General features: G+C 35.4%; 1 protein-coding gene across 4 annotated transcripts in view; it reads right to left on the minus strand.

Annotated features, from left to right (window-relative positions):
* Positions 1 to 1,454: 1,454 nt before the first annotated feature.
* LOC136845744 (uncharacterized) overlaps positions 1,455 to 14,094 on the minus strand; it is an 86,737-nt gene continuing 74,097 nt past the window's right edge. For all 4 annotated transcript variants that reach the window (XM_067115981.1, XM_067115982.1, XM_067115980.1 and 1 more), the window contains 5 exons: positions 10,170 to 10,205; positions 8,279 to 8,456; positions 6,019 to 6,152; positions 3,241 to 3,457; positions 1,455 to 2,786 (listed from right to left, as the gene is read on the minus strand). In XM_067115981.1, coding sequence (XP_066972082.1) covers positions 2,725 to 2,786; positions 3,241 to 3,457; positions 6,019 to 6,152; positions 8,279 to 8,456; positions 10,170 to 10,175 — 597 coding nt within the window. In that variant the 5' untranslated portion in view covers positions 10,176 to 10,205 and the 3' untranslated portion in view covers positions 1,455 to 2,724. The remainder of the gene's footprint in view (positions 2,787 to 3,240; positions 3,458 to 6,018; positions 6,153 to 8,278; positions 8,457 to 10,169; positions 10,206 to 14,094) is intronic.

Genomic DNA, 14,094 nt, shown 5'->3' on the forward strand with positions numbered 1-14,094 from the left:
GTATTTGGGATATGCCGACTCTCAAAAATTAAGTCTTGAAATCTCAGTGATTTATCAGCGTTTCTTTTGGCCTGTTGACATCGGGTAGCTACCCAACCAGTCCATGCCTTATGAGATGGTTCGCCTCAGTAATGTATCTGGTTCTGAGCACTTGTTTTCAGCTTCATAAAGCGTAGAGGAATTATGCACTTGATAGAAAGGCAACTAATATTTCATTCAGTAGTCTCCGAAAATCACATTTTCTTCATAAGAAGAAGGTACTTAACCAACCACAGCAGTAAATTGAGAAGCAATGAGCTAATTTAACAGGAAGACTGGATCTTTTAATAAGAATAACTGGTGGCAGAAAACAATTAATAGGGAAAAGTAGATATGTCTAAGTAAAAAAGACCGTCCCTCCGCTTCCCCAAAGAAAAAATATTTTGCGAGAGAAGGTGAATAAGAGAAGGTACGATAACATAAAAGCTATGGAATGGGTCTGTCAATGAAAAAAAAAATTGGGCAGGATTAAGTAATCAAAACAAAAATATTTATAAGGTTGACACTGGTCTGCAGGCTCCCTTTGTAAATTTGCATCTAAAATTAAAAGAATTACTTTTGGTTAGTTTAAGCTCAACAATGAAGGTTCTGAAAGGAAATGAGTGGTGGTAAGGATGTAAAAAATGGACATCTACTGTTTCAAATACTTGTCATTGAAGTAAATACCAGTATGGTCACTGAATAGTCAAAGTGATATAGATTACCCATTGTGTCACATGCCAGGGTCCTAATGGTGCTTTTATTAAACAGAAAGTGGTATAAATACTTACTGCAGTGAACGTTACATTGAATGGGCCTAAATATAAGAAAATTGAAAGTCGTCGCAGCTAAAAGATAAATGTAAAAATGTTCGAATAATGGATTTTGTTTTGAAACGAGAAAAATTAAGTATGAAAAGAATCTGATTAGGAGGGAATGGAACAGAAAGATGACAGAAAAACGAGGTTCGATGAGAAAAGTGACAAACACTTTGATAAATAAGAAGGAGACTTAAGAAGTAGGTTGGGATAAGAGATGCCGAAAAATGGTGAAAACTCGAGTAAAAAGGATAAGAAATTTTCTAAACTTGAGGCAACCAAAGGCAATACTTACTATGGTAACAAAAAAGCTCTGAATATATGTGTGTTCAGAAAAACTTTACTTGTTCAAAAAAGATCCTCCTTCTTACGAGATCCAAAAAGTTAGATTAGCAGATTTTTTATAGATAAGAAAATCACTTCAATCTGAAAGAAAATCACTACAATCTGGAAAAGTGTTTTTATGTCAAATTTAAAAAAAATTCCTTAATACTTTAATTTCAGGCAACAGAATTTAATATTTGTCTTTATTGAAAAAATCCACTCCAGATTTTTCACTTTTGCCTTTGCTCTAATACAATTCGGCTTTTTGTAAAGAGGAACATAAAACACAAAACATAAACCTAGTATTGATTTTATTACGAAATATCTGGCATTACACACGCTTAAACGTTATGCAATGAAATTTCCCTTTATAATGTTGTAGTACAAAATTTTTGTTTCCCGTCCTGCAAACATATTAAAAAGTACTGGGAATATATTTTTAACACGAGGGATATAGACACTTATGCATGTATACATGAATGCATGGGTATTTACATACGTAAATACATATGCACCATTCACGCATGTATATAAATATTGCCCTTCAGTTCATATGTCATTCATGTTTGCATTATTACATAAATTCAAATGATATAACACAACTTATGAAAATGAAACATGAAAATACATCAATAAAAATGAAGGCCAGTACAATGAAGAAATGAAAAAAATATGATTCTGATAAATGATTTATAATAAAATACTTTGACATGATGATGTACTGATAAAGAGACATAAATAATTGAATTGGTGATATGATATGAAATACGCCGTTATTCAAAAAGGGTATGTGATCATAATTGAATTCAGTATCAAGTTATTCACTTGGTGTATCAGTAGTCTCCGCTCATGAATGCTTCGGTAGAACTTGACTTTGGACATGCCCATTATTGTGCCAAATGATTTTCATGATATAAATAACCTTGATTTTAAAACTTGAATGGTATGCTGATTAATAAGTCAAAGTAAGGAAGGCAACCATAAGCTACCAAACCTTACATTGTACTGTACAGTCAGTGATCTATTAACATGCAAGTATAAAGTCAAGTTACCTATGATTTTTATAAATACGTGAAATGTGTGATGAGTTTTAAATTGCTGTCTCTCATAGTCATCCGTTCAATTATACTGATTTTTTAAAAATGCATTCTTTCCTTTTCCAAAACTGAAGTAAAACTTGGGAAATCCTCGAAACTAAACCTTGCGTTACCTTGGAAAATCAATAGTGGGTTGCTACGAAGATGGTCTACTGGTAAAAGGTTCTTGACCAAACCTACTAGGCCTACTTACCGAAACCTAACATGTTCATGAAAATGTCACTGTTTGAGATGAAAAGTCAATGGAGAAAGCTGTGAGTTATACGAAACATTTGAACTTCCAGATAAGAATATAAATACAATTTTTAATATTGGTTGTTTTTGTTATAGTTGTTGGTTGTACTGCTGTTGTAGGCATCCGCCCTTCAGTGGACCTGAAGGAGATTTTACCCCAATATGTGATCATTGACGCTACCAGTGTTTCCGCAGATGGCAAAACAGAGCAGCTTCCTACGGAGCTTCGCTGTCTATGAAGAGTCGACTCCATTAGGCCTGTCATCATCATCATCGCTCCTCGTTTCAATGCTCACTAGAAAAACAAAAACAAAAAAATTAAACCCAAAACTCTGACAACATTACTTCACTGAATATGACAATCACTGAATGTGACAAATACTTCACTGAATATTATCACGATGATGACCTGTACGTTTGAGAGAAAATTAGTAACTCTTTCATCTTAAATTCCACTCAAATCTGGTAACGTCGATTGAAGTCAAGGCCAAGGTGGCTGTCATGCTAAATTAAGAATTACCGTTCAATTATTGTCGGAATTCTCAAATGAAAAGTATGTTTCCCAGAGTTGGATTTTCCAGTATATCAAAAAATAAGACTGACTTGTCCGTTATTTATAGACATATCTGAGATCATGGAACAGTCCAATTTTTCCCATAAGTTTCTAGTCACGCTGATATTGTTATCAGTAAGATCATTATTACATGAGAAAATGAACGAAAAGCAGCGGCTGTTAAAGAGCACCTTACCTCCACGAACTTCAGCCTGCAGCATGGCGCTCATGAAGTTTTTGAAGAAGTTTTCCAGCTCCCTCTCGTAGACTGCCATGAATTCGTGAGATGTTTTGTGGGCCTTGGGTCTTCCGTCATCATCGTCGTGTTCTTCGCTGCTGTGAATCTTTTCCCTGAGTTCGTGTGAGTGATGAGTGTGTTGGCGGAGGAAGTTCCTCATGACTTCCCGTGTGTCCTGAGCAAAAAGGAAAAAAACGAAGAAGATTAATTAGGTTTTCAACGCAGATTCTAAACGTTGGTTAGTAATTCTTCGAGTACTTCAACTCCCAAGACACGGAAATTGCTTCCGCTCTGCTCTGATTATGATTTTCCAGTCTCTCCTAAAACTGTCTTCTCAAAGGGAAGGTGAAAACTGGAGCAAAGTGAAGTTAAAGAAATTGGACGGCTTGGTGGGAAGAGAGCAAAGGGAACGGGGGAAACGTAGATTATCTAAGGGAAATTCTTTCTTCACGAGACGGGTTAACGGCCTTTCCTCTTACATCTCGAGTCGTCACGTTGAACAGGATCTCACTTTATTATTCAGTGTTTCCAACGAAAAAAGAAATAATAGCTATTTCCACTGACTGCCTCTATTACTTTGACAATAGTATCAGAAAATGCATAATTTAACCAGTCAACCATTCTTTTTAACACAATGATCGCGTTACCGAGAAAGTCAGTCAATTTTCTGTACAATAATTATAATTTGTAGGTTGTTAGAGTGAGTTTTGATCTTATTTTGAATTCTAATAACTAAGACGTGCCAGCATAAAGGACCGAGTTTCTCACAAAAATTAAGGAATCGTTTTAATAGTTTTTAACGAAATGATATATGGACCTCCGTTCACTTTATAAATATTGTTACGAGCTATTAGGGTTTTTCAGGTGTGCACACTTTCCAACTGGCGTTTGAGAAAATAAAGAATTCAATAATTAAGTTCCTAACAGCCATTTGTTTGTTGCAGAGGTTAAGTTTGCCAGTTCGTTCATAACCACGAGACATTTGGTCATCTTCATTTCCTACCCTATCCTAGCCTTCTGGCTTTGCTATTCCATTCGTAAAATCTCCCGTTTATGGCCGTAAAGACTGAGCAAGCTTTTGTGTTGTCTTTCAACAGCGTTATCCAGTGTGGAACTTTGGTGGTGAGGGAAACTTTACTTGGAACTTTCTCCGCCACTGCCGAGAGGAGCTAGACAGCATCTTTTAACGGAGGTAATTGCTGTAACTTTGGTGAGTACTCATTTCTGTTTGTATTTCGCATGAGCATTAACGAAGGAGACAGCTGTTTTTACTTGATGACAAAATAGAGTCCTCATATATTTTTTTTGGTGCAAATTTTAAATTTTGAATAGTCATTATATATATACACACACACACACACACACACACACACACATATATATATATATATATATATATATATATATATATATATATATATATATATATATATATATATATATATATATATATATATATATAGTCATGATAACCTACAATAATTTTATAGCATGTTTTGTGCGAGCAATAGTGTCGGCAGCATGGTGTAAGTTAATCGAACATTGATTCGTGAATGCCAGGGTCACTTACATTACTGTAGTTTACAAAAACTGGCACGGCCTTAAATTTTGGATGTCCCGAGAATCGACCTTTTGTAATCTTAAAACAAACTTGGCCTTTAAAATTACAAAGAAACTACAATTTGTTACATCGGCCAGGAAATTATTCAGTCTTTAGAAAATCAAAGTTTCAAATGTTGGAGCTTTGTAATCTGAGGGTAATGCAGAAATGCTTTTACGACGTATGCAAACTAGGCAAATAGGCTCGTTTGTTAAAATGCTTAAGTAGGCACTAATCGTTTAGAGAAGTTAGCTATATTATATGAAGACACCAAGGAAGTTTATCCGTCCTGTTGCGCAGATACAAATCTGCAAGGCGAAAAATTGTAGGCCACACTGAGTTAGTCTCTCTCTCTCTCTCTCTCTCTCTCTCTCTCTCTCTCTCTCTCTCTCTCTCTCTCTCTAGTGGTCTATGTGTGAACTTGAAGAATGTTGTAAGTCTTCACTGCGTCTTCCTCTTTGCATATTGATTGTAATAATCTTCAAGATGCTTCTGTTCTATTTATTGAACCTTTCAATAAGCTTGAATGTTGTTATTCTCACAATAAAAATATAACTTTGGAGCATTATCATAAACGGAATGACTATACAGTATGTAAGCACACTTGTACATAGATTCATTTTTCGTATACATATTCGTAGTAGACTTTTGATAATTATATACATGCTGTGGATGCTTGTATAAAATCATATATTTTGTATATGGATACGTCCCGGTTAGAAAAATCGCCCATTCTATTTATCCTGTCTGAATCAATCCTCATTACCTCTCAAGATAACGTTACCTTACGTAATCTACCACTATAAACATTATTTTTAGAACCGCTTTTTATCTCAGCTTCCCTATAAGTTCATGCAAAGGCCTCCCCTACATCATTTATTACGTTTAGCTCAGTAATATTCAGGCTGACAAGTCAGCTGGCTAAATCTTGCTTGTTTTCTTGAAGCTAATGAACTCTTTCACTACAGTTTTTCTGGTTGTAACACTTAAGAATGGGGTCTGTACCTTTCACCGAATTTATCCACCACTCTTTTACTCTCTTGTCTCCATTTTTATTCCGCGTTTATGGTCTGAGTTTGGTAAGGTATTTGCCTAACACACCAGCCATCATTAAATGAAATTCTATGAAAATCTACCTGTTTTCCGTCGATGGGGATGGTAACAGGAGCTCCTACTTCGGGAATCGTAACCATTGGATGATTGGCTCCAAGTTTGGACATGATGAACATCTCCTCAGCATCTTCTTCGTGTTTGTGGCCTTCCAGTTTTCCTGAAAGATCCAGATTATTGACAACTGTTTTCAGTGAAGGAACGTTAATAGCTACAATGATAGAAGAGAGAACCTTTATCTTTTCTCAGTCCCGTCTGATTTATTCCTCATTAGTTTGCTGTCTGTTTATGGCTACATTTATTTCTTTGACAATTTCTTTTTCTACACTTATTTGGTTTTAATATGAGTTGTAACAAAATTTCCCTTTTCTTCAGTGATGAAACATTTACACCAGCCGCCGTTTTGTCTGGTGCTAGCCTCTCTCATTGCTTGCTGTTATACAAGTAGGCAGAATAATGGTACCTTGATCACAGCTGCGGGACTATATATAAGGTCCAGGGTCAGGACTGGCCGTCTAAACCATCTTTTATATTATTATCCTTAACAGTATGGACACAAAATGAGCATGATGAGTTTCGTTAAAAATGATCGCTACTCGGCTGTATTTATTTTAATTAACTTACTAGTTTGGTGTATGATTCTCTTTTCTGACGGAAAAATACTAAGCATCTGTTCACTACTCATGGCATTTGTGGTTTTTCTGGAGGTTGCGGACACAGTTTGGTGTTTTCTTAATTTACTTAGAACAAATGCAAAATATGTGTTATCGCTTCGTTTTCTTGCAACGGGAATAGGTATCAATGATGTCACATAGGGCAGTAAAAGCAAGGTAACATTTTGAGCCCATGTAAGTTCCTAACACCATAAAAAAAGCAGCATACTCATGAAGAACGAGCCTGCCTGACCTGCGTACAACATACTCAGGAAGCATAATGTTGCTTACTGGTTCCAGTACCCTGTTCAAGGGTACAGTTCATTTCTCCAGATGGATATGGTATCATGTCAAAAAGAGGGCCTTCAGAGAACCCTCTGAAGAGAACCTTATTACAAAACCGACTAATCACTGATAGCACTCCAGGAAGCTACTGTCTACTTATCGTTGGAGGTGCTGCAGATACTGAGACTCCAACCCTGTTCAACAGGCCTCCGAGATACGTTGCTTATATGCTTACTACCATAAAGGAGTCTCTCGTCCAGTTGACGTCTTTCCTTGTATATAAAACTAACGATTCTGATCATAACCCGCAAGCATTGTTCCCAAGAACTGAGCTCCTAGCAGATCCACTAAGGTGGTCAGCCAGGCTGCAGCAACCTGCCTTCGAGCTTCATGTCAGTCAGCTATATAATTGAAAAGAACCATCAGTCAATTGAGCCAAGAACTTTGATGATTTTCTTATGCAGCTACGGCATTACAATTACAATCTTGTGTATACCTATTACCCAGCCTAACAACATCATTGTGGCCAAGTCCTGATGTGCTAGGATGAAAGGCTGATGACTTTATACTCAGTGATTATTCCACAAGTAAATGACATAAACATCAGATTGTCTGTAACATCTAGAAAAATATCTAATGTCATGAACAGTGGACATATCATGGTCAATCTTAGCCCAATAACTCCTGTAACACCATGGTAAGCCAAATTTTTGCTAATTGAATTTGTATTTTGCAAGATTTTTCTTTGAAGTGTCGTAATAAAGTTGGTTTCATGGTAGGATATCCAGCAAAATTAAAGCAAAAATGATGAGTTTAGTTTTGTAGAAACAAAATTGTCTTCACTTTACTATTAATAGATAGTCACCAAAATGAAGTACGAGGTATAGCTGAGTTCATTTTGTGGTTTGCAAATCAAATTATAGGTTATTGAAATTTATGCCAACCAATGTGTAGGAAAACATGGAGAAGAAGATTGTAAAGTTTTTATGATCAGTGAAAAATTCGTTTGCATTATTTTTCTTTGATTCGCCTATGCTAAGTTAGTTATCAGGCTAAGATACTGATTTTGCGGTCATTTTGAAGCCGAGTAGCTGAACTTTATCGTAATGTCCCAAAATACAAACAATGGGAAATAAATGGTCAGTATGACGGCTTGAAATAAACTAATGGAGATATAACAGAACTGCTATATACTACCTTTCCTGTGATATATATAAATTATTGCTCTTGATTTTTGCCATTGCGCATTAAGGCATATTACCATCATATTTATGGGTGCGATGATAATAATAATAATAATAATAATACGTTTATGATAACAAAATTCGGTGTGTCCCATACTCCTTACCTAGCTCCTTCAGGTCATGGTGTTTCCTTTGAAGCCTCTTGACAGCCATGTCGTCAAACCAGGACCCTCCGGGCATGATGGGTTTGAGCTCCTCTGGCAGTTCCTCACCTTCCTTGAGACCAACTGTCATGGCCCAGGATGTGCCAGTAAATGCCAGCAAAACAATAAACAGCTGAAGCTGAAAAAAAGGAGAAATGTCCATGGATTCTGCCATTTTCCTTGAGGTAAGAGGACCCAGAGTCAGTTTTAAAAACTAACAGATATTTCTTATTAATGCATAATGAACTCTAAAGAGGTGAGATGAATTTTTAGGAAAACTAGCAATCAGACGCAACCACATAAATTGTTGTGAACAATGCAGAGTTAGAAACCATGAAATTGAGAAGGTGAAGGTAATTTATTGTTAGTGCAAATAAGGGAGTTTCTCTCTCTCTCTCTCTCTCTCTCTCTCTCTCTCTCTCTCTCTCTCTCTCTCTCTCTCTCTCTCTCAAGTTTAACAATTACAGACAATTATTATATTTTGTCGGTTGGATAAATAAACTATCACTTCCAAGGAAAGGCCAATAAAATGGATCGTCATTTTTGTAGCCTACATGAATTCCCCAATTTACTCATTTGGAGAGAGAGGAAAACATCAGTAGGTGGTATGCCAAGCCGTGTTTTTTCCCTTTACTTGCAACAAAGATTTGAGTAAAAGAAGTTAAAAAGCAATACATGCAAATCTGTTAGAAATATCTTGAGATTAAGGGTTGCACTATTATATGAAGATATGCTTTAAGATTAAGGGTTGCACTATTATATGAAGATATGTTTTTTTATTGTCGCATTTTGTCTCGTGCTTTATAGTTTTATTGGGAAATGAAAAAATAATTCGTGGTATTGAATTTTAAAGATATTGGAGGATTCAGTTTAACATAGTGGAAGACTGAAGAACGACATACGATTGATATATTTTATTCAATGATGCTTGTCAAAGGTCAAGACAGGACCAATAAAAACAAGTTATATACCTGGAAATGCTGCTAAATTTTATGAAGAAATCTCTTATCTTTCTTGATCATCCTCGGATTTTGTTGACATCCTAATTTGTCTAATTCGTTGTCCTACTGAAATTTCCTTCATTAGTCATGAAGGTTAACTTATGGTAAATATGCAAATGCAAACAATATTACCTTCTTATTCTAGGCCAACGCCATGCAAGCTGAACGAAGACATTTAAGAGACTGTCAGTCAAGGATAATCATAGTTTATGGTGTTGTTTTTTCACTTTTGTTTAATCTTTAGTGTTAAGACTAAGTATAATCTTCAGTTGTTTGGTTCAGGATATGTTTAAAGTCGTGGAGACCTAAGACAGAATAGAATACTTAAGAATAAGGGCCAGATTTGAATGATGTAGATGACTTTCCATGCAATTCATTGAAGCACTAATTGGAATATTTGTCTTACGGTGTTTGTCGTTTAGGACGCAGTAACTTGAAATGGTAAAGATTTAAAGCAATAATAATTACTTCGCTTGCAAGGAATGGTAATCTCTCTCCCTCTCTCTCTCTGTGTGTTAAACAACGATGTTTTCCCGGCCCGGAAATATACTTTCTCCTCAATTATAAGTAATGCCCGGCACATCCTGTATTTTCACCTCATTAAGATCGCGCTGGTGTCACTCTTACATACATTTTTACTCTTGCATTACTTACCTTTTGATGCTGAGCTGTCTACAAGAATTAATTGAATTAAAAAGTAACGAACAAATAACACAAATCATTGTATGTCAAATAAGTATTTTCTTCCGGAAAATCCCATATGCCGGAGGTATTTCTATAAATTGGAAGAGTATATTTACAGGAAACGGAAATAGAAATAGGCCTATTTACAAAAGAGAAAATTCACTCACCTCCATTTTGTTGCTCTTAGCTTTCCTCTATGTGATCTGAAAAAAAAAACGAAACAAATAACATTAGTTTGTGGGGACCTGTTCAACTAGAATTGCAACACTCATTGTTAATTTTAAACTAATTATAGTCAAGTATGGCTCATTAAGGAGAAATTGGTGAAGGTAAACCTCATTTGTTTTGCAGTTTATGAATAAGAACGCAATTAGTAAACAAAATAAATGCACTTCCTAATATTGCAACACTCGGGGTCCTTGTTCTTCGTGAAGCAAAAATTGTAAACACGTGCTGTACCTGTACGTTGCTTCGCCTCTCTCTCTCTCTCTCTCTCTCTCTCTCTCTCTCTCTCTCTCTCTCTCTCTCTCTCTCTCTCTCTCTCTCTCTTGACATTTTAATAGCAGATGTTCTGCAGTGATAGAACATGTTAGGGACGTTAAATTCTTTTCTTAAGCCTTTTGCATTTTTTTTTTATTACGTTGCTATCCTTGAACCTGACGACTACAAATTCTTTTATTTTGGTTCCGTCTACCCATTTGTATCTTTTTCATTCATCAGTTTTTCATTCGCTTACGAAAGAGTCGCAAATGCTTGGAAACATTATTTTGATACCAAAGACCCATCGTCGGACACCTATTCATGAAATGGAGACGAAGGCTTCTGAAAATACCAAAGCTGACCGTATAACAAATTTTCGTGGCTCAAGGATTAGCTGTGCAGAGCATGTTACCAAATAGGTTTGCAGTGGACACCACGTTCAACTGGTAAGCACTTCACGACGTTTTGTAACCGCAGAAATAAGATCAGCAAAAAGGTCAGCGTTCATAACCTTTCGGGGTCATGCAGAGGTCTGGGTACCGACCGGGAGAGAAACACTTCGATCTACTTTCACTTGTTTAACGACGTTTGACAATAAACGAGAGGAGCTGATTCACCCACAGAGTTAGGAGCTGCATGAACGAGCTAATGAGAATCGGTTTCTTCCTATGGAATATAAGACATGAATTCCTTCTTTATAATATATATATATATATATATATATATATATATATATATATATATATATAGTGTGTGTGTGTGTGTATATATGTGTATATATATATATATATATATATATATATATATATATATATATATATATATATATATATATGTGTGTGTGTGTGTGTGTGTGTGTGTGTGTGATGTGTGTGTCTGTGATTTGAAATCATTTGGGAAAATTGTGACGATGATGCCCGTAGTATAGTTATTACCACATCTTGCGGGTGAAAGACCTAAGATCGATCCCATCAGGAGGACGCGATATAAGCTCTTATTCGGAAGTGCCCATTGTATCTCTTATGGCCTTAGTGGTGAACTATGAACTCAGTAGGTAGCACACTGTCGGAGGTGGAGGGTCAGAATTAGGGTAGAGAAGGGCACGGTGTCTTAATAACCTCATCCTAAAAGCCTCCCCTTTTGGGGATTAAAGACATGTAGTTGCATACCTCTCGTAGCTACTCATCAAGGGTAGTTTTCTTTCAATAATTTATATAATTCTTATTACAAAGTGCTTCTTACTCATGACATGAAATATCAAGGGGTATTCACTGGTTTGTACTTTAGTAAGTAAATTTTGGAAAGGCATTTTTGCAATATTTCAAAGACAGCATGAGGGATGAATTTAGCATCAAATTCGTCGTTAAATTTTAAACGGATGTTGGTTTTAAAAGAATTTACCAAGATGAATTATTTGCTCTTGAAGTTCGTTGGCAACTAGCAAACATTCCCAGAGCACGTTTCCAGTGAGGCTTGAGTGAAATCCAACCCTCTACTTTCTTCTGCTGACGTTTTCGCTTTCATCTCCTCACATAATCTGTATGTTCACCTTTTATTGACTCATCTTAAAGGAACTTGTTTTTGCTTTCGTTTCACTGCTTCTATCTCTGAGTAATGCGTCAGACCCCACTCTCTTTCCTTCTCATGTCTTTTTCTAAATATCTCCTCATTGGCTAAATAAGAGCGTCACGTTGCTGCCCGATTGGCCATTACATTTACAGAAGTTTTTCTAGCAGTAGTACTTAGATGAAGACAAATAAGTTTAGTAGATCAAACTGAATCAGTAAAGGGAAGTCTTTGTGATCCGCATTGCACTACACAGTTCCTAGCGCAGTTCCACCTCAGGGCTAATTCATTTTTGCTAATGGCTGTATATAAAAAGATAATCATAGATAAGAAGTGGGGGAAAGCGTAGCGTAGTGACGGGAGCAAGAGGAACTAAAAAACAATGGTAAAAACCCCGATGAGTGTAAGCAATTTTGACTGCAATTGCAATGGCTTTAAGTGTAATTGCAGTTGATGCTTTCCGATTATTATCAGCTTCTAGTGTTGTTAGTTCCAATTCTATAATGGTCGTATTACCCATTTACACTTCATGTATCGCAATATCATATTGTAGCTGGTTTGAAAATATAACCACGCCCTTCTTGCGCAGTCGAGTTAGCTTGTATGCACTATACATTTGTACATACTCTCAGGTTGATGTATACGTACGCATAATAAACATAAGGATACACACACATACACTATACATACTATTTATATAATACATATATGTATATTATATAATATATATATATTATATATATACATATATATATATTTATTATATATATATATATATATATAATATATATATATATATATATATATATATATATATATATATATATATATATATATATACATATATATATATTTATATATATATATATATATATATATATATATATATATATATATATATATATATATATGTTCATTAAGTTTCAACTCATCCATGTGTGCGTCTGCTTGATTTGCATCTATTTTAATATAATTTATGCATATATATATATATATATATATATATATATATATATATATATATATATATATATATATATATATATATATATGCATATCACACGTGCCCCTGTATCTACAATCAGCTTCATTATTTCATTTGCCTAGGGTTAAGTACAGAGAACCTTGATACCACTCTTACGTATTGGATTCTAATTTTATTCACGAAATGTTTTACTTTCATTCCAGATGAATCTTGGCGAGGTATCATTAGCCAGGCAGGTACACTTTTTTTTTTTTCTTAGTTAGTATTTCGAAACCCTCCCTCTTACTAACTTTGCGTAATTGCTGAGTGTTACGTTGCGTGCTGAGAACCACACACTAAGTGGAAGCCAAAGTCACGGATTGGCTTTGCCGTTTGAGAAAGCAATTGTTTATCGCTTGTGAAAGTAGATGGTGTATAATGATGTTTTCGTTCAGAGGCTGATATAATTTTTCTTTCATATTTATTCTTGTATCGTTAGTTCTTTTTGATGAAACCTTTTTATAATATATTTCGAATATTTCTTCATCTATTGATCTTTTAACGAATTGAAATTTGGTTCATGTCTGGTCATACAGACATACATATATGCATATATCGCAAGAAGCAAGGTCCTTAGTGCGATTACTTCCTTACATTTTAAACTATCTATACATTTAATTTAAATGTTTATAGTAGCCTGCATTTTTTTTATTTGTCTCAGTTAATTTATAGCTACTGTAACAGGAAACCATCAGTTTTAAAACTTGCAGGATGGCGTTTGGGTCTCGAAAAATCAGTCCCTCAGATAGGCAGCATTCCGTTCGCAGTAACTCGTTTACCTCTTGCGGATCAAAAATTATACACACTGCCACTCAGAAGATGGAAGCTGTATATTTAAATCATGTTACTCTTCCCGTTTCCAAAGCCAGTAAATAAGGTTCAGAACCATCTACTATTGTTGGGAAAGCAGTCTGATGAATATCCTTTCGATAACAGTTGTTATTACCACTGATTATGGTTCGTTTTCCTTGAAGATTTAGATTTCGGAAGGACCGTTTTCGCTTGGGTATACCCCCACCCCT

This window comes from Macrobrachium rosenbergii, chromosome 14, assembly GCF_040412425.1.
Source record: "Macrobrachium rosenbergii isolate ZJJX-2024 chromosome 14, ASM4041242v1, whole genome shotgun sequence".
Lineage (NCBI taxonomy): Eukaryota > Metazoa > Arthropoda > Malacostraca > Decapoda > Palaemonidae > Macrobrachium > Macrobrachium rosenbergii.